The following is a 20,736-nucleotide window of genomic DNA, read 5'->3' as shown; positions in this document are numbered from 1 at the left end:
CCCCCCCCCCCCCCCCCCCCCCCATCCGCATCGTAGATTCTTTTTTTCCCAAGGTAAAAAGCAAGCATCATCACCAGGCAATCCTGTAATAGTAGTAGGTATGTAGTGAAACCATCCAGTAAGCTAAGTTTTGTTTTTTCCTCTTTTTTGCTCGTTTTTGTCCTGTATCACTTTGAAAAGGACGCCAGGCCAGACCTTTGCAGTAATGTTTCGTAAAACATAAGAGACCGATGGAAAAGGGGGTATTCTATAGACATGCAGAAAAACAGAGACCAAGACCAAAACATTTCATGGTAAAGAAATCAAGAAACGAACAATAAAAAGATTCAGGACAAAGAATTCAGCAGCAATTTGTACTAAGAAAAAAAAGCAACCCTCTCTCACATCTTCTATCCCACTTCCGGATAAAACATCCAGATCCATAATTTCGTAATACAAATCTTTGTTCCATCATCGGCAAGCACCCTCTCATTCGCTCACAGAACCCTCGTCCTCATCCCATCCATCATCGCCACCAAAGCCGCTGTCGGCCGCGCCATCGTAATTGACTCCGTGACGACTGCCAAGAAGCCCGAGTCCGAGCTGCTCCCTCGTCTCCCTCTGGATCTTCAAAAAGTAGCGCCGGAGACTTCTTAGGCCTCTCAGAAAGCCGCGGTCGGGCTGGCCGGGGTGCTGTGGCGGACAGGGCCTGTCCTCGGCCCCATAACCACCGGACAAGGCTGTGACTCCGTTGGCAAAGTCGGCAATCTTGAAATCAATCTCGCGCTTGTTACGCTTGCGACTCTTGCGCGCGGCAACCGAGGCAGCCGTGCGTCCCTCTTCAGTGTCCGTGGCAAAGTCCGTAGTCGAATCCTCGATCGCGGTCTCGTTCCCGTCATCGCCGCTCCGATCTCCGTCATAAAACATCAATAGGCTGGCCGCATAGAATCTGTAGTCGTCTAGCTTTTCAATGATGACCTCCAACTCTCTAAGCTTGGACAGGACGGTGGGTATGTGTCGAAGGATGCTCGCCGGATCCACACCGTCGTACAGGAATCGCGTCAACGCCTCCTGGAATTCGGCCCCAGGTCTGAGGTCCCGGCCATAGTACTTATCTCGAAATATATATGTCTGTTGCGCTGCGTCCCACACTTGCAACCCGCAGACCCGTACGCCGAGGCTCCGCGACGTGGTGGCTGCGCACTTGCGTTGCTGTGAAGCCTGCTTCTTAGGGGTCGCGTCGACTCCGTATTGACGGGTCCCCATCTTGAGGTCCATGATACATGGCCGTTTCATGCCTGCGGTCAAGTCCTCAAGCAGGAGGAAGTATTCCACGCGCGAATCGGCCACGCGGGCCTCCTTGGGGTTGACGGGTCGCGATATTCGCTTGAACTCGGTCGATGGGCTGGCGGCCCCCGATGTAACTGTTGAAGGGTAATTGCTTATAGTCCAGCCGGGGGACGTGACAGGCGTCTCTTCTGGCTCAAGATGCAAAGTCGCCGGTCCTGCATCTGAGTCTGTGCTCCTGGGGCGCCCGTTATCGTTTTGTGTTGGGTTTTTTTGTGAGTTTCCCTCCACTGCTGCAGGAACCAATCCGGTATCAAAATCAGTTTCCCGTTTGAAGTCCTCATCGTCGGGCTCTTGAAAGTATTGCAGTTTCCTCTCAGATGAATCCAACCCCTCTTTGGCCCTCCTGCGCAAAGCCGTACCAGAATACCGACGACGTTTACCCTGAGAAGCTCCCTTCTCGACAGGAATCTCGGGCTCTGGTGCACTTGTGCCCGTAATGTCCTTAGGTCCGACATCTTCCTCTGCTTTGAGTCTGTCCTGGACGTTCTTCGGCACCGATGTGCTCTCTGAATGATCAATTTCGGGCCCCATATCGCTCAAGCTGTTGCGTAACCGAGAGCTGGCTTGACCAGTGCTCGAGCGGCGTGGCGGAAGATCAGGCTCGGATTCTGCCCTGTCCTCAACACTGCCTGCAGGCACCAAAAAGTTCGGCAGTGAGGACCTTGGAAGGGGTGCACGCTGCGAGTGCCACCTGCGGTGTGGCCGCATTGGAAAAGGTGTCTTCATGAAAACGTCGTTGAAAACCTTGTTCCGCAAATCCTTGTTGACCGTTGTGGCACCCCAGCTGTTCGCATGTCGATCTTCAAGCGTTGGCCGGCTCGCGGCCTTTTTCCGCCCATCCGGACTACAACCTGGCACGGTGACAGCCGAGCTGCTTCTAACGCGGCTGCTACCGACCTCGATAGTCGGACTTGGCGAAGGCTGCAGCAGATTGCGCGGCAGAATATGTTGATTATCAACAAAAGTGACAGTAGGCACCGGAATTTGACTAGATTGCAGAGATTGACTGATTACTCTAGTGTGCGTAGGGGCCGCATTTGTATCCTCAGCTGGGCTAGACACGGCTTCATGTTGACCAACAGCTCCATTGCTCCCTAGGGCCTTTTTCAAATCGCTCTGGTCAAGCAGCTTTCGCTCTAAAGCAGCCGTATCCTCTCTCTTAAGCGTGGATTTGCGGCGTGGCTGCTTTTTGAAAGTCACGTTGAGAACCCCAATGTACCTGAAAAATAATCAGTCAGCGTTTCATCCATCGACATAAATGATAGTACCAAGCAGTCGTAAAACCAAGAAGGCAAGATTTTAGAAAAGCTTACCTAGGAAGGAAAGCGAGGAGATCCCTAACATCTCGCTCAATCCTCTCATAGAACTCATTCTCCCGGTTGTTCAATTGTTTGCAAACTGCACGCTTTGAGAATCGCCAGAGTGTTGTGTGACCACCGACTTGGTGTTTGTAAGGAATCAACTCAATCGCCTCCAAAGGTTGCGGGGATGGTTGATCTTCATAGGTTACTGCAGTTTGCAGTTGCTGAGATGGCCCGTTCAGATCACCTCTAGGTGCTGCGAAGTCTATGATAGCAGAGGCTCCTTGCGGGGGCAACCTCGAGACGGGCTGCTCTAGACCGGATCCTTGAGTAACAGAAGTTCGGTCTGACCCCGACAAAGTGAGTGCCCCTGACTCATCACCAGCTTCATCGCGACGATCGACTTCTGGCTCGTCAGCCTTGACGAGCCAACCGTCGGCTCTGGGCGATATCCTCTGCCCATTAGCTTGACCCGGGATACTCACGGGGTCTGCAGGAGTTCCCATCTGTTCCTGTGGAGCTTGGTGGGGCACGAAGACCGCAGAGGATATCTTCTCCTCGCCCGAGTCATCTCCATCGTCGGTACTCCTTGTAGACAAGATGCTGTCGCTAGACTTCCTCCTTTCACGAGGCACCTCCTTCTCAAGCTCAAGTGCAGGATCGGGCAGCACTTCATATTCCTTGGGCTGTGGGATGTCTTGGCGGCGATCTGCGAACTTGGACGTGAAGCCCGGCTCGACGTCTGCAAAATAATCATTACCAGATCCCTTCTTGATGGCATCTTTCTCCTTGGCCTTCTTGACCGAGGTCGAACGTTGAATTTGGTGAAATATATCAGCATGAGGATCCACAGACTTTGGTGACGATGAAAGGGCTGAATCGCTTTCAGCGACAGAATGTTCCGGAATTGTTGCTGGGGCCTCAAGACTCGGGGATGTAGTATCCCATACATGACCGGTATGTTTAGAAGAATCTTTCTTCTTGTTTCTCTCTTCTGGTAGTCCTTCCTTGAAAAAGCGGAGACTATGACTAGCTTTGCGGCTGCGATTGTTGTGCTCGACGCCGGATATGACTTCAGTCACCGACTTCTCTACTTGTCCATCCTCGAGGCAATCCGACTCGCCACTACCTATAGACCAGATCTTTTCTGGTCCGACAGATACCTTATGTTCCATACTTTGCTTCCTTGTAAGATTCCGATCGTCGACCGAAGCCGAGTCTGCTCCTTGCTTGGTAGTCAAGTTTGGCCGAGGGTGTACGCTGGGCGATGTCGACTGCGGCTTTGCGCCTGCTGAAGAACTCAAAGTGGGGGCACTCGGAGCTCTCAATGAAAGATGCGTCGAGTCCGGGTAATCAGAAGACCCAACCCTGTCGGCGTTTTTCGGCCGGCGGCCATTGATGGCCCGACTTCTGGCATCTAACCCGCTCGAATCCAGGACATTGTAACCAACGTGTAGGTGCAGCTTTGGGTTAGCTACGGGAAGCGAGCCGGAGACGGTGAGGGTAGAAACCACGGTCGAGGCCGACATGACTGACGATCGGGGTGGGAGGCCAGTTTGCGTCGTTAAAGAGTTGCTGAGCCCATGCGGTGCGGCATCGCTGCGGGCATCATTGGTTTTGTGGGGTGACGTCGAGATTGGAGTAGCGGTGGGCGAAGGAGAGGTGTAAGATGAACCTGGGGGTAGCGTTGGAGGGGCGTTGTGTGGTTGGTGCAGAGGGGAAGAAGAAGAAGTAGTAGAGGGAGAGGTAGGACCCTGGTTGCCGGGACTATGTGACAGGACACGGTTCGGATCCGGCTGGGCAATAACGGGGGTCGAGGTATTAGAGAGTATACCACGGGCGGAAGCCAAGGCTTGCGTCAGCAGGGACGGGCCAGTAGGTCGAGGTAAGACTGGGCCTCGGGGCTTTTTATTCTGGTCCGCATTACCGGCGCCATGCTGCTGGTTCTGCGCAGGGGTGGAAGGACAAGCAGCATCTACACCCGGGGGGAGTGGTGGAGGTGTAGCGTTTATCGTTGCAGCAGCTGTGCCTGTGCCTGTGCCTGCGGTCGTGCTTGCGCTCGTGCCATTGCTTGTCTTTTCTGCCTCTGCCGCTGAGACAGGAATACGGCTGCGGTCTGGCGGCCCCTGCGACAGGACTTGTGCTGGATCGACAGGGTTACCACACGACGATACCTGAACTGGGTTTGTCGGCTCCTTGAGTGGAGGTGGTGGTTGTGGATGTGGTATTGCGGTACTTCCAGGCTGGGGTGACGTGCTGGACATGAGGAAAACATTGGCAGGTGTTGATAGGGCGGAAAATTGTGTGTAAGTGTATGGTGGGATCGATTCGCTGTCGGGCGACGCAACACTGCGAAGGACGATCTCGAAGGTACGGCTTGACCGTATCGATGTGCGAGGGATAGGCGGCGTGGCAAAATCGGCGGTGGTGATTGATTTGATTCTTAGAGAGAGAGTGGAGTGTGGGAGGCTTGCAAATACGCACTGGTGACAATGGACCAGAGCCGGGATACAAGGGACTCTACTCGGGTTAACTTGTTGGGGACGCAGCTAATGGGAATATCCGAAATGCTATGCTTCTTCAAGAAAAAAAAGAAAAAATAAAAAAGATAACAACAAAACGACACCAATGCAGTCGAGTGTGAGTGACTGACGCAAACGCACGCAACAGGAGGTACAAAGTACTTGGTGGGATGATGGAATGAACCAGAGCCCCAGAGATTGACGCAGAGCCAAGAGTTGCGGGCCAAGAGGAGGGGTGGCCAAGTGCACGCAAGCCTTTGTTTGATTGGCTGGATCGATGTTTCCATGATTACGAATTAGTATCCACAGCAGGTGGGGTTCCCCGCTGTAGAGGTCCACACACGACTGCAACTGGCATTTAGCTGGCTGGGAACTGGAGATCTGGAGCCGGGCCAGGGCATAATGGAGAAGGAACCATCGCTTGGGTTCAAGTTAAAAACCGGCCATCGAGGTGTCGTGCCGATAAGCTACAACCTTCACACATTACCAAGCCTTCTAGGTACGCACTCCATACCCAAGTCGTCAATGTTTTCCAAGGTACTGCACATACTCGGTAGGATTGTTTTACCAAACTCGTCTCTTGGCGCTCTTCGTTTTTAGGTATGTATCTAGACGGTCGCCCAGGTAATGGATGAATTTGGCTAAATTGCTTCCTGAATTGTTTGTGGGCTAGAGATAGCTTGGGCACTGTCGGGCATCGATAGTAGCAATCTTGTCAAAGCCCATCATCATCCCTTATCAAGTCGATTTGCGCACGTCCACATCTGGGATGGCTCTCCTATCTATCACTTCTGCGTTTAAACATAAAACAAAATTGTAAATTAGGTACCTAGGTAGGGATATAACCGTACCTTAATCCTTCCAATATACTATCGCTTGTTCGATCTGATCAAAAATGTTGCATACGATGATTCCACTACTAAAACTAGCCGATGTCAGTTCATCATTATTTCAAGTACCTGTAAAGTACTGCCTACTTGCTGGTACATCACGTTGTTACGAGTATGTACCTTGATTATCCACCAAACCCACCCGCCACGTTTTCGTTTTCACTAGAAAGACTCGTTCGTGGGGTGAACGAGATATGGGTCTCGTCCCTTCCGAAACAAACTACGAAGTATTAATTAATTAATATGCATCCCATCATTCCAGCATGCCGGTTTACTTGGGACTGAGTACCTACCGTACAGTCCCTACATGGAGGTCGCAGTGGAACTTTGCTCAGTTAGATACGGCAATGGTCAAACCCATGTGTCTTGGCAGGCTGAAGGTACCGTACCTACCTTACCCAAGTGGTACTGCTCGAAATGACTCAGCATTTTCGACGTTCTCCCAAATGTACAGTAGAGGTGATTGATTATCGTCACGTTGCCGTCCTCTAGCCTATGAGAGGCTCGCTGCTGTTATTTGTCTGTTACACAAAGTGAGTGCCAGTAAGAAAAGGTCCAAGGTACACCAAGAAGAAAAAAAGAAAAACAAGGGCACATAACAGAACACAGCATTTCAACTTCCATCAACAGTAAGGCGAGCGGCACGGCTCGAATTGCATGCGCGCTTTAAAACTCTTTCGAGCTTTTGGCGTGAGTGGCTACTTGATTTAGACCATTCATTCGAACAGATAGGCAACCGCCTTTTTTTCTTTCTTAGTTCCCTCTCATTCTCTTCTTCTTGTTTGGGTATTTGCTGCCCTCTCTGTTTTAACCGGGATGACGACAGGATGGCGCATTGACTTGTCAAGTTCATTCGGCGCCAACTACTTGGGGGCTGTATGATATGGGCCCCCTCAAAGAGGGGGTTACAAAACCATGATTTTGTAAAAAACCGTGGGCCAGTTAGTGCACAATATGGAATGGCGCGCCAGCCCACTAACAAAAGCGGAGCATTTTTTTTTTCCAGTAACTACCGCAATAATTTTTTTTTTGTTAGTGGGCTGGTGCGCCATTCCATATTGTGCACTAACTGGCCCACGGTTTTTTACAAAATCATGGTTTTGTAACCCCCTCTTTGAGGGGGCCCATATCATACAGCCCCCAAGTATATACTTTCGTAGGTACAGTTCTAAAAGAGGGAATCGTAAAAAAAAAAAAAAAAACGTTGACGGCACGGTCTCCATGCAAGTGCTTTACAGCCCCGAGATGCCTCCGCCACCAATCAAATATAAACGTGCCCCCTCAACGTCTGTCTCCGTGGAAAGCCACCCCGGATGCTTTCCAAGCTAATGGCCACTTTGCCTGCCGCAACTCTTGTCTGTACAATGTTATTCTGTACCATTACTGCTTTTGTAACAGCCGACCTGCCGACTACTTCTTTATTTAGACTAGGAAATTTCTGTGCCTGGTTACGTAAACTAAAAAAAAAAGAGAAAAAAAAAACAATGATCATACTATTTGACGTTGCGAGACTATCCACAAGTGACAACCACCGAGGCTGAGAATACATGGAAGAGCGCGCGCCCTATGCCCAATCCCGTACCCGACCGTATGCCTAGCACCCTTTTACCCCATGAGAAAGCTGCACTATTCGCAGAAAACGATGCGGGATTTTTATCTTTGTCGTCTACCAAGTGCCGGCATGCTCACCACCACCTTCAAGGCATTAGTTGCTTGCAATTTATTGCCAACACTTGAGCTACGTGGCTTCGTATGACTCCCGGAAATATATAATAAAAAAAACGTGCAGCGTCTACTCCAGCTCGGATGATCAGAGAGCTAGGGTTGACTCTGGGTATTCGCGGCACAAACCGGGAAGGAGAACCGAAGCAACATCCTGCACAGTCTTGCCATTGCAGGAGTGATGTGCTGAGATTTTTACCGAAAAAAAATTCTGATTCAAACACTCTCTTGTGCGAGATGCTGACATGCGTCCATGAGAAAAGAAGGGGTATAAAAGAAAAGGAAGAAAACTATGGGGAAGATTGGCATGCAAGTCCCCGTCATATATCAACCTTCGACCCTGCTTTTCCAGTTGGGGAAGAGAAGAAAGAAAAATAACACAAAATAAGAAAAAGGAAAAGCACAAAATAGCGGTGGAGGCGAGCAAAGCCAGCCGTCCAAGCATATGCAATGAAACGACCATGTGTATCTCCCTCGCATACCAAGCCTTGCATTCCTTCGGGAGGCTTTCTATGTTTTATTCCCTTGTGTTGCGGTGAACAAGGGTTCTGTGGCGCCCTGTGGACGAAAAGAAATCCCGGTTCCTGGGATAAAAAAATAAAATAAAAAACAGTCTTGTTGAGATTCCGTCTCGAGTTTCAATTAGTTGTCCAAAAGCATAGATATTGCCCATGTATGTTGCAAGTAACCATCACATGTGCAGCAAGCCGGTTCAGATTCGGTAATTTGGGTTGTTTGTGAGATCTTTTTTAGTAGTGACAACAAGTGGCAGTGATGAGATCGACCTTGAATGCGACCAGACAAGCAGGTCGCTTTTCTTCTTTCTCCGTTCTTTTTTTGTCTTGGAACGAGCTGTGGGAGAGATGCCGGGCTTGCCGGGCTCCTGAGGAACGCGCATAAAGGTTCCGTCTATGAGTCGCATCACCTTTGCATGTACCAGAGTACACATGCCTTGGACATTGGTCATGAATTTATCCCATCTTCATTAGGAGAAGATGGGTATCATTCTCCACAGGGATGGGATTATAGGCACCACTACGCATGGTGTCGGTGAAACGAGTCTATTTATAATTGGCAAATGCATTGATATAAGGAGCTCGATTTGCTATGGGAAATGACTTGATCATGACTAGTTCTAGACAGTAGCTTCAATTCATAGATCGTGGGTCAACCCTAAAAGCGCACGACCATTCAACATGCTCAATGCTAGGGGAAATATCTTGAATGACAGTGACAATACAGCGCTTCTCAGAACCCAGATAACAAATGCTCAAGACTACATCATGAATACTTTGCCCAACCAAAACAAGGCTATGTGTTAAATACTTCACGCCCAGGGGCTTACGCCCGTATTTGAATTCACATAGATGCTTTGAGCTTCATTCTGCTCCCTCTCCCGGGCCGACTGCGTCAGTTCGACATCTACATCCCATCCGCCCAGGAAGTCGCCTAGGTTATCAATAACAGCACTGACATCGTCCACCGGCTGCTCATTCTCCTCGTTCTGCTCGAGAAGCCGCGGAGACGACGTAGGTTTATTGAGAATGCTGCTCCTCGGCTTTTTAGCAGCCGCTCTCACGCTAGCTGCGTCCGCCTCAGCGAATCGTCTTGCCACGGCATCGACTGGCTGGCTTCCGTCACCGGAAAATTGCTGAACCAGATCTGCATCCTCTGCGAGGGGGCGTTTGAGAGTTTTAGGCTTGAACATATTCCGCTCGCTATCCACCTTGGCGAAATGGTTTTGGAAAAGCGTTACCTCGATGGGGAGGTCATCGACAAACGTCCGTGCAGGGGGCGGTGGCGAGTGTGGCCTTGTTGGGACGGGAGGGGGTTTGACAGAGGAGGCGAGCACGGCAGCCGCAGTATTCTTCGCGCGTGTCACGTTGCGCGACCTTGCCGACCGAGACAGACCCGCCTCGATGTAGTCCTCATCCTCATCATCACCGGCAGCATCGTCTGAGCTACCGCTGTCTGACTCGCTTTCGTTCTCTTCGCTTGCGCTAGGTGATAATGTGGCCACAACTGGCCCATCGCCTTCCTCAGCCGAATCTCCCAATCCTGGCAATGGGGCCCACCTCACTCGCTTTGTTGGCCTAGATTCTTGTGCCCAAGGATTGACGCTCAGCATGTCTTGGGTGCACAACGCCCGGTTTGGGGTATGACGTGACTTTCGTCTCTCGCTACGCGGAGATGGGGATAAGAACCGACGGAAGGGTTTGAGTGAAAAGGTAAGCTCGGGGGTAGGTAGGCTGGAGAGTTGGTCCTCTGGAGTCGATGGACGACAGCTAACGGACGCGGCGTTTGGCTGCGAATTGCTGTGGTCTCGCTCCTCCGATTTTCGGTCGTCTGTGAAGCTTGGTAACACAGGAATGGGAACTTCTTGGCTGTTTGAACAAGTCCTTAGTGATAACGGTGACACAACTGTTTGGCCACGTTTAACATGCGGCCTCGCCATCTCTTCCCTGGCCCATGGGCTTTGCGCTACCGGCGTCGGACTCGTTTGGGAACTCGCGCACTTGTCAGAAAATGAAAAATGAAACCTCGGCAGCGGAGGTGATGATCGCATATTCTGAGATAGGCAGAAAGAATCATCGTTCAGGTTGACAGGGAATGAAGTCCTTAATAAACCACCTTCTGAAGCCACCCATGGACTCTGGTCTTGAGTTGCAAGTTTGGGGCTCCCTTCCATATCTTCAGCAGGCCGTGAGGCTTTTCGAACAGCGCACTCTCGAATCTCGGTCGCGTCATGGATCGGCTGCTCTTCAGCATTGATCTCACTGTCATCCTCGCTTCCGTCCGTGCTGCCATCGTTGATTGAGAGCTCACGACTCGGTGAGCTTGTGCATCGGGTAGACCTGATAGGGGACTTCGGCAAGCCTTCAGGCATGAGAGCTTCCGGTTTCGTTTCTTCAACAATTTGCCTGGAAAGCACTTGATCTGGCAGACTCAGCGTTGTTACCTCTGGATCCCAGACAGCACCAATATACATGTTCAGACTTGATTGTGCGATAGCCCTGAGTGAAGACAGAGGCAAAGACACATCATTTTGCAGAGGCTGAGACGCTGGTCTTCGTGTGCTCGTGGATGAGACAGCATGTTCTGATCTCGCCGGGAAAACGGTCAGGGGCTGGCTTGACGACACTGGACCAGATTTGGCGATTCTGACAACTCTAGAACCATCCAAAGACACGGATTTCGAGTTTGTTGATGGGCTCCCCAAGGCGCCCCGAGCAGAGCTGGGATGCTGGCTAATATCTTCTCCCGGCTTCTTCAGCCGCAGATGATCTTGCGATCCAGCTGGCGAAACCTCCGCACCCTCTCTATTAATCTGCAACTGCGAGTATAGCCCCGGAACACCAGAGAAAGACCCCTGAACCAGCGTTGTTTCATCTGCCTCAAACTTGGTTGCACTTTCGCCTTCTTGATTAATGTTAGTCTCGGCGATGGCGCTGGGCCTATTTGATCCCCTTAGAGAATTCTGTTGCAGGTTTACTAGGTGATTGCCAGCTGCAAAATCGGTATCACCTCGAGAGGTGCACTTGGACTTCAGTTGGCTTCGGAGAGCATTCAACTGTGAAGAGAGAAGAGTCTGGCTTGTCTCAAGTGGAGAAATGACACAAGCAGCCGTTATTTCGGAAAGGCGTACAGGGATAGGTGACTCATTCCCTATAGGCTCTGCAATACGGTGGCCTTGAGTAGTGAGCCGCGCCTTGATAGAAGAGAAGTGAAGCGGCGCATCTTGCACCGCTAGAGTCTCGTCATCACCAACGCCATCATCGTCATCGACAACATGGTCACTTCCGCACTCGTTTCCGAGCCCCTCTGCATTGCCAAGCTCAGGGATTACGTCGTGAACCCGCTTCTGGATAAGGGATTTGCCTGATCCCTGGATCGCTGGTTCATTTTCCTCGTTTTCGTCATCCATGGATCCCTGGTGACCCGGGCGTATTTCTGCAGTAGGTGTCTGCGCTACAGACTTTCCCCCTTTGTTTCCAGCTTTGTCTGCCTGGCGGACCTTTGCCTTGAAACAGAAACTCTCGTCCTGCTGAGTCTCGAAGATTTTGGACGAGTCTATGCTAGAAAGAGGACTACTGCTATATGTGGCGGGTGCGTCAGGCGATGGGTATGATGGCCCGTTGCTGTATGCTTTCTTGCGTTTGTGGGTAGAAGACAACATGCCAATGACATGGACAGCCGCGCAATCTTCCCTTCCTAAGGTCGCAACCTCTCGGCCAGTATTCGAGGAGGCGCCTGGTGATGCCGGATCCTGGAAAGGCGTGAGGGTTGCACCAATGAAAGAAGACTCGTCGGGCATAGTCGACTCGTCGATAACAATGCCAGAGGATACGGACAACCGTCTGTTGCCACGCTGTTGGATATAAGAACTCCTAGGAACTACGTCGGAAGCAGTTTCTGTAACTACCGGCAAAGAGGGCCTGCTGTCGCTTGTCCTCTTGCGCTTGGTGACCACCTGCTCTGAAGGGGAGCTAGGAGGGAGTTCATGATGTTGTGTCAGTCCTGGCTTGCGCTTCTTGACGGGACCTGGGCGCCTCAGCCAGTCCGCTGCTAATTGTTTCAAACGTTTCTTTGGATTGAAGGGGTTCGGAAGGCCGTCGGTATCAGCCACTGGCAGAAGTGTAGGTGCATGTTCCTTAGCTGTGGATTCCGAGATCCTCCTGACTGAAGGAAGCTGTGATGCTGTCAGCCCTATTTGCTTAATTCTCCTTTTATCTATGGAGGCGGGGTTGATATCCATAGGAGTATCGGGACAGGCCAGGTCCGCGGCTGACATTGCGTGTCGCTTAGTTGTTGATGAGTGCTGCCTCGGAAGATGACTTTTGGCCTTGGCTTTTGTTTGCTTCGTGACCTCGGCAGTGGCAGTTCTTTGACTTCGGCTGCGCCAGGGGTTCTCCCAGCTCTTGCTTTCAAAAGGTCCTTTGAGACTAGCAGACATGATCAGGGGCGGTTCTTGATTGCCGCGTTGTAGGTAGGCCTCAAATTTCGCGCGGCATCGTTCTGTTCGCTGGGCTGAGCTCTCGTAGTACTCGTCATCGGAGCCGACGTAAACAACATCTTCGGGGCGGTGGTATGATTCAGAAACGAAGCCTTCCTCGCTGCCGTCAAGCTCATGAATCGTCGAGAGCATGGCGACAGCCGAGTCTGCCTTGCGAGGGGCCATTTTCTTTGCTATCATGTTGGGCAGACCTCGTCAACCGTCTTTGACGGTTTTGATTTGCATAGAGAGAGGATATGAGGATAAGAGCCCCTCTATATCGACTTGAAATCGAGTAGTAATTGTCGCATTCCGACCGAGAAATGATCTACCGGAGCCGCCCATGAGTTTTTGGACTGTGCGCCAAGCGGAAGTTTAATCCATGAACGCGGTAGTCACGGGCGACGCGGTAGGTTGCAACCACTTTACGCGTGCACGGCCCTTGGCACTCGAGGTATCCGTAGGGGTAGCTTGCCCTAGGTACCGTACCTGACCCTGGTGGAAGGAAGGCACGGCCCCCCTGTTTTTGGCGTCATGAGGAGTCGGACATTTTGCTATGGAACATTGCTAAGCCTCCCATCGACATACTAAGTTAGTTAGCAATATGGCGTTGTATGTAGGTTGTCTACAGATCCCCTGTGGACCGTTCTCAGCCTCTGTGTCCTTTTTTAGGGACTTCAAAATGACTTTTCGAGCATGTGCAAATGCCATATTTGTGGAACAAACTGCTGTCAACAGGGCTGGACTAAGATAAAACTATATGTGGTGGGGGATGAGTGTGTGGGGCATCTCTCGGTTGCCTTAGCAATCGGTTCAAATCCAACCAATCAGTTACAGTTTTGAGCTTTGTTTGTATCCGACGCGCTTTGCACCCTAACCCACTTGAGGATATCAACCTTACCTTCTGGAGTTTCGTAGCTTTCAGCTTGCAATTCCCATCCGTCGACGTGCAACGGGCGACAAATCCACGAGTATGCTTGTTTCGTTATTCTTGTAAACCGCCCGTGCAATATTGCTCCCCGTTATTCTCTCAAATTGAGATTGTTCCTAGCTTTTGTTTTGTTCTTCTTTGGTTCCGGGATCTGCACCGACCAAGCGATCGAGCTGTGCTACGAGTACCAAGCACCAAAACAAGCGCGACCGCCGGGCTTCTACATTTCATACTAACAAAACTAAGCCCCGCATACCGATGCAAGATTTCAGAAAGCCTTTTGTCTAAGTGTCCATACGAAACCAGTTTTCTACTGGCTCTCCAGGAATTTGGGACATCATCAATCGTTATTGAATGGACGCGTCCTAGCATCAATTGTGCCACGATTTGACTGCCGCATTTTCTTTTCACGAACCCAGCTTCTCAGGCTCCAGCGCAATGCCTGAAGCGTGGCTGGACTCGCTCTCGGAGGATTGGGTATCTCAACCTCCATCCGAAGGCTCGTCGCAACTACCTGCTACCGCCCCGACACATGCGCCCAGCTTACCGCGACCAAGGCCTGCTGCCAGCCGTCTTCCTCGTGCGAATAACATCAACAACAAACTTGGCGGTGGCAAGAAGCTCCTCGCCGGATCATTAGCTGCCAATAGTAGTGGCATACTCAGCGAACGAAGTATCAGTGATCGTAACATTCCCGAATCTTTGCGCGGAGTGCCCGCGAGGCCTTCGCCTGGAGACATATCCACCGGTACCCAAGCGAAGAAATATCTCAGCAGGAGATCCGTATCAAGCTCCTCTTTCGGGGGCTCTGTCATCCATAATACGGTTGATCACAAACCAGCATCGTCCGGATCGCCTGGCAAACATAATGCCGAAACCCCTGAGTGGAAGCGAAGGCTGGTGCAAGGCGACCTTGGCTACGGTGAGCAGCGCGATCTCTTCACATCCGCAGCTACTGGTCTCGAAAACATTTTCAACCCTCCGCCTTCCGTGACGATACAGCCCGCTGCCATTGCCGAAGCAGACGAGGATGAGGAGAATGAGGAGGCAGGGAAGGCACCTGAGGAACAGGCCGAGTCGGCGGATCAAACACCAAACTTCGACACCACAGTCCCGTCGAGTCCGCCAGGTTATCGCGACAACTCGACGGCCGAGGTTCATGTCAACGAATCATTGAGCCAGTTATTACCAGGGGAGCAGCCAGAGAAGCGCCCCAGAAAGACGGTATATCGGCAAACTGACGTGACGACTCCCGAAGACAGCGCGTTGGACCAGTCGGCTGCAGAATCGGACCAAGACAGGAGGTCTCGAGCACACGCGCTGACTGACATCTCCGGCATCGCAGAGTCAAGTAGTTTGCTCTCTGCCGATTCCTTCAGTCAAGCACCCAGCACTCACGCTCAAGCTGAGGCCAGGAAGTTCAGCAAAGCCAGCACCGGCAGTGTACTGCGGAACGAGACCTTCAGCCCAATATTACTCCGTAATCACAATGGTGAGGATGGCAAGCCAAACTATGCGCCCATGGATCTTCCTCCAAATGAACTCAAAAAACGGCTCGATCAGTTGCGCATGAACCAGGTCATCGTGACTGATCCCCGAAACATGAGCGATGCCGAGGCTGCAACCCGGGGTCAGTCTGCCATTAGCATTGAGAACACAGATGACTATGAGAAGGCCGGTGGCTTCATTAACTTCCGCAGAGGCGGTCGTTCCGCTGATGGGTCGTTCCGTAACCGAGCCCTGAGCCCCGAGCTTGTTGGCTCCAACACATCCGAAATGTTTCCAGAGGAGTCTCTTCAGGCTAGTACCCCGAAACAGTTCCCTGGGAGCGTTCGGACTGACTATTCAACATACCACAACGTGACACCCCCCGCCTTGAAGGCACCGCATCCAAGTCCCGAGAAAGAGGCAGCCCCGCGGGCTCGCGGCAGCTCTGGGAGCCCTCTCAAACTTTTTGGGCCATACGATACTTTCACAAATCAGACCTTGATGAGACGAATTAGCCAATTCGAAGATCAGATGACAGACCGGTCTCGATCGTCTGGATCTGCCAGCGTTCGTGAGGACTTTGAGGACACCTCAAGGAGCCCCAACTTTCCTGAGACAGGGCCCGCTAAAACCAAGGAGAAGTCCAGGAATCGAGACTCGTCAGCATTCTTTGGTGAGGGCGATTTGGACGGGTATGAATTTCAGGAAAAATTTGAGTACCAGGGTACACGCGTTGCAACTTTCGGTGGACGAGTCAACTTGGGGCAAGAATTCAATGCAAACGACTCCTCCAAGCTCAGGGCGCAATTTGACCGGAGCCATGATTCCTCGCCGGCGGCTATGGACGACCTTGTCATTAACCGGCAACGAACAAAGTCTGCTGGTGCACACTCGACAGCAGAGGCAGGGCAGAGGCACGCCACTCCAAGTAGCCGTCCTAATAAAGCTCGTGTCCCCGAAACGCCGAATCATCGCGATACGGGTTCCGATAGCAAGCGCCCGAGAGCATCACCCACGAAAGACCCAACCCCAAAAAGGAGGCGAACACTTCACAAATCAGACATCTCGTATGTTGCAGAGCTAACCGAGCATGCCGCCGACGCCGTCCAATCAAGCCATTACACCATGCAGTCCGCCATCAGCAGAAACCAAACAAGCTACCATGAAGGTCTGGCCGAGGATATTTCCTACCCCAATGTTCTGACAAACCGCAACGTCCCCAGGCCCCGCACCCCTACCCCTAGTCAGAGGTCTGTGGTGCTGAAGGACCGCAATGCCTTTGTGCAAGATGTGACAGACGATTCCGCAATGGAAGACTTGATGTTGAGTTCTCGGGGTTCTGTAGTGCGGCAAAGTCCCTTGCGACCCGGAGACCAGCCGCAAGAAGCCGACCGTAAGCCATCGATTAAGACTGAGGACTTTTTGCACGAGGCCAACAAGATAATGGCCATCATTCGTGGTGGAACAACTACACGCAGCGGTCTGAACAGCGTCGAAGAGTCCGAACTAGAAAACAGGGACAACCAGGGAGTTCTGGAGGATTCTTTTGAAGAGTCAACCCGAGAGCCATTCTCCCGACCGCCAAGCAGAGAGGGTGCTGCCCCACTGAGTCGTGCTAATACGAGACAAGAGGACCCAGAGATTCTGGAGCGACTTAAAAAATACGAAGAGCGAAGCGACATTGGCGATATCATAGGCTCCTCGGTGCGATCCCTGGGCCTTGCCCAAGATGTCATTCGCACTCTGAAGGAGGCCGAACAGCAGATGCAGGACAGCGTCGCGCAGAGCGCTGCTGCGCGACGCGGTTCTGAAGACTCGGAACAAATCATATCTGACCTATCCAATGTCAGGATCAGTCGTGCTCCTAGCATGAACCATATGGAGGAGACTTATGGTACCAACCGATCCGCCGAAGGGTTTGGGACTCAGCGAACCACGTCTTCAGCCGGACACTCTACCGGCAGGTCTATTCCCACTGGTTCATCTCGTGGGTCCGACATCAGAAAGACGATCGCCCCACAGACGGTCTCTCACTTGATTCCGGACCAAGTTGGGAATATGGTCCTTGATAGAGAACGCAACGTGTGGACCAAGCACAAGATCGAAAAGTCGGCTCAGACTCAACCCGCCAGGCCCTTGAATGTCCTGCCATCTGAGGCAAGCGAGGATGATCCGTTTGCTGATATTCCTGACCTTACTGTTGACATGACTATGGAGATGCAACGACTGAGGATACAAACTATACAGAAGGCCTTGAGCTCTCCTCAACCCCCTCGGGACCTTTCTACATCGCCGGCGGGAAGTCCCCCTCGAAGTCCTGGGAGGCCCGCGATGGCTGACTTTGTGGAGCAATCAAGCCCTCAGCAGCCACGAGTAAACCCAATGACAGCAAGAGGACCGACGCTGATAACACCAGCCCAGTCGCCTTTCAAGATGGGTGGTGCCTTGCGCCCCCAGGCTCACGAGGATGTTGAACATGAAGTTCGTTTTGACGAGGGACGAGATGGCCCCGTTAGCTCCGGCAGGAGGCGCAACCTTACGATTACTTTCTCGTCACCACTTGCCTCGATCATTCAGGATGTGATAGTGGACAGCTCTGGTGAGGATCAAAGCCTGCAAGACCAGTCTGTAGGTGATGTTTCTACGAATTCGATCGGCAGGGGCCGCCATGGCGTTGCGGACTTTGCCACAGGTGCTGGAGGTAGCGGTCGCTCAGCTCTGGCTTCAAGAAGTCGATCGCGTGGATCGATGAAGCACCCTTCAATGCGCGGGAGTCAGAGGTTCATGCCTCGGCCTGTGTCACGCATCGAGGAGCGCGACGAAGATGACGACTCGGAGGCCGATTCACCTGAGCAGCACCCAGAAAAGACGCAAGAGCTGAGCATCATTCCAGAGGACAGTATGGTCGCTCGCTCAAATCAGCAATCCCCAAGACAAACTAGCATCAGCTTCGTTTTGCGCACTCCTGGTCGTGCTCCTATGGGCCACACCAACGCAGCCACCGTTTTGAACGAGTATGTGGGAAATCTCTCTCTGACTGCGCTATCCGACTTCACTGTACACAACCCGGAGCCATCGGCAATCCTCGAGGCCAGCTATGTCGTTGGTGATACGCGATATGTTACCGGACATGGGGACAAGCCTGTGATGTCGCAGAGCCTTCAGGAACTGGTTGCGCGCCTCACAGAGTTTGAGCCTTTTGAGCCCTATTGGGAGGACCTGACGGAGCTTCAGCTGAATGATAAGAGGCTCGCCAGCTTGCACAAGCTCAACGAGTTTTGTGGCAAAGTTGTGCGACTGGATGTGTCACACAACAACATTAGCAGCCTCGCTGGAATCCCGTCAACTGTCCGTTTCCTCAAGATCGCCCATAATCAATTGTCAGATCTCACTCCCTGGGGAGGTCTGATGAACATTCAATATCTGGACGTTTCGAACAACGACATCAAGACACTCTCGGGATTGAATCAACTTGTGCATCTACGTGATCTCAAGGCGGACAACTGCAACTTGACAAGCTTGGAAGGCCTCCAGTTCCACGATGGTTTGCAGATCCTTCGCGCTCGCAACAATAATATTGAGTCGATCGATTTTGAGCATTGCAACATGGCTAGTCTTTTTGAGCTGGACTTGGCGGACAATGACGTCAAGACAGTCTCCCACATTGAAAAACTCAGCCGTCTTTCCATCCTGAACCTGCAAAGAAACAGACTAGAGAAGTTCGAGGTCATGAGTGGTAAGCCGTTCTCTTCGCTGAGACGACTAGAACTCGATGGAAACAACCTTGTATCTCTCGACATAACGCTGTTGCCGCAGATCAAGGTGATTCATGCCGACAAAAACAAGCTGCAAACTCTGAGTGGCTTCAACAAGGCCACTCGACTGGACAGTCTTTCGCTTCGCGAACAGATGGGAAACAAGCCCTTGGACATCATGTCATTTTTAGACATTGCATGCGAAGTGCGCAAGCTCTACCTGTCTGGCAACCGTCTTGAAAGATTCAATCCGCAGCTAGACTTCATGAATCTGCACTTGCTGGAGCTTGCCAACTGCGGACTTCGCTCGCTGCCCGATAATGCAGCTGAGCTGATGCAGAACTTGCGTAAACTCAACCTCAACTTCAACGCGCTGACAAACGTGTCGTGTCTGGCCCATATCTCGAGGCTCAAGAAGCTATCACTGGCAGGAAATCGGCTAGAAAATGCAAAGGATGTCGTGCAGGTCGCCGAGAAGCTGCCAAACTTGACAGATCTGGACCTACGTGATAATCCGTGCACCTTGGGACTCTACCCACCATCTCATGTGGTGATTGGAGCAGCAGGGGAATCGGAGGCAGCAAATCCTTTTATGCTGGCACCTGGTGACCCGGAGCGGGATGCGGCGTACTGCAGACGGCTCGACACGGGGACTAGAATGCACCGACGGCTGTACGAGATTGTGTGGATCTACAACGCCAAGAAGCTCAGGATGCTCGACGGGTTGCCTCTGGACAGGAATCTTGTGAACTTGAGGGATGACATCTGGAACAGTCTTCTTGCTTATGACCTGGTTGTCGACCAGGATCGTCCGAGGTCGAAAAAGGATGTTGTCTCGAGGGGGACGAGTGAAGTCTACACCGCTCAGTCTCAGACCCGGGGCCGAAGTCAGGAGCGTAGGACCAGGATCGTCAACACAACACACGGTGGCCGCCGCAAGTCCAAGACTGCAAAAACCGACGAGGCTCGAAGCAGCAGAACAACAACCATCACCAGCTCGGTCAAAAGCGCGGCCAAGTCATCACGTTCGATACGCAAGGTGACAACCGTCCATGTTCAGACTTTTACGGATGAAGAAGTGGGACAAGACAACCGCTCTAATACCGAGGAGCAAGAAGCATGCCAAAGAGAGGCAACAATGCAGTCGTCGCGAGGAGTTGTCAGGACACCCGCGCGGCACAACCTTACTTGGGGAGCAGAGGACACATTTGCATGAATGATTCATCTTTGGTTTCTTCTCTGCTTGCAAGAGTTTTTGTTTTTTATTGTTTTTACGAGCATAGCCTGAAAAGGTTGGGTTGCTGTACGATATATGGTATTGGTACAAGGGGCCAGGGATTAATGGCGGATAATAGGCGGCCTAGAGTATGAACAAGGAGTTACCTGGTTGATGCATAAACAGACAATATCTTGTACGATAGGAGATTATGGGCTTGAAAATGGCATGGCATGGCGTTATCGAGAGAGAGGGGGAGAGAGAGAGCTTGAGACAGTGGCTGGTTGTTCCTTTTCTTCACGATTAATGAGGATGCATTTGTTCTTTTACCACATATATAAAGCTACCGTATTGTCGGTATGTTCTATATTTTTCGATGCACTGCAGGATCGGTAGGCCAGGTTGCTAAACACGGTGGCCCATTACATTGTATATGTCTTGTTCAGTGAGAATACTGCACGAGTATGGAGCTTTCGATTCGATACAAAAGCATTGTAGAACCTTGATGCACCTCGGGGTCTGATTGCTGATATGCTCTTACCCAATGGGGTAGATCTCAGCGCTAGCAATGTTGACACGAAGACATCTC

At 51.7% G+C, this 20,736-nt stretch overlaps 3 protein-coding genes across 3 annotated transcripts; 1 reads left to right on the top strand and 2 right to left on the bottom strand.

The window, feature by feature from the left end:
• Nucleotides 1-18: 18 nt before the first annotated feature.
• On the bottom strand, nucleotides 19-5,254 carry MGG_11917 (uncharacterized protein). Its single transcript, XM_003709127.1, has 2 exons — nucleotides 2,643-5,254; nucleotides 19-2,548 (listed from the first exon to the last, which is right to left on the bottom strand). The coding sequence occupies exons 1-2, from the start codon at nucleotides 4,892-4,894 to the stop codon at nucleotides 469-471; spliced, it is 4,332 nt and encodes a 1,443-aa protein (XP_003709175.1). The 5' UTR covers nucleotides 4,895-5,254; the 3' UTR covers nucleotides 19-468.
• A 3,558-nt stretch (nucleotides 5,255-8,812) lies between these two features.
• MGG_16116 (uncharacterized protein) lies at nucleotides 8,813-13,453 on the bottom strand. The gene has a single exon (XM_003709126.1). It carries the CDS (start codon nucleotides 12,956-12,958, stop codon nucleotides 9,092-9,094), a length of 3,867 nt encoding a protein of 1,288 aa, XP_003709174.1. The 5' UTR covers nucleotides 12,959-13,453; the 3' UTR covers nucleotides 8,813-9,091.
• A 170-nt stretch (nucleotides 13,454-13,623) lies between these two features.
• MGG_02395 (leucine-rich repeat-containing protein 23) lies at nucleotides 13,624-20,595 on the top strand. Its single transcript, XM_003709125.1, has one exon. The coding sequence runs from the start codon at nucleotides 14,127-14,129 to the stop codon at nucleotides 20,145-20,147; it is 6,021 nt and encodes a 2,006-aa protein (XP_003709173.1). The 5' UTR covers nucleotides 13,624-14,126; the 3' UTR covers nucleotides 20,148-20,595.
• Nucleotides 20,596-20,736: the final 141 nt, after the last annotated feature.

This window comes from Pyricularia oryzae, chromosome 1, assembly GCF_000002495.2.
Source record: "Pyricularia oryzae 70-15 chromosome 1, whole genome shotgun sequence".
Taxonomy (NCBI): domain Eukaryota; kingdom Fungi; phylum Ascomycota; class Sordariomycetes; order Magnaporthales; family Pyriculariaceae; genus Pyricularia; species Pyricularia oryzae.
The sequence above is the reverse complement of the archived record's forward strand: the minus strand, read 5'-3'. Positions and strand labels throughout refer to the sequence as shown.

Excerpts from the sequence above, each read along its gene's own strand:
- MGG_11917 (XM_003709127.1), bottom strand. The coding sequence starts at position 4,894 with ATGTCCAGCACGTCACCCCAGCCTGGAAGTACCGCAATACCACATCCA. Across the intron at positions 2,549-2,642 it reads CTCCTCGCTTTCCTTCCTAG|GTACATTGGGGTTCTCAACG; the intron begins GTAAGCTTTTCT and ends ATTATTTTTCAG.
- MGG_16116 (XM_003709126.1), bottom strand. The coding sequence starts at position 12,958 with ATGATAGCAAAGAAAATGGCCCCTCGCAAGGCAGACTCGGCTGTCGCC.
- MGG_02395 (XM_003709125.1), top strand. The coding sequence starts at position 14,127 with ATGCCTGAAGCGTGGCTGGACTCGCTCTCGGAGGATTGGGTATCTCAA.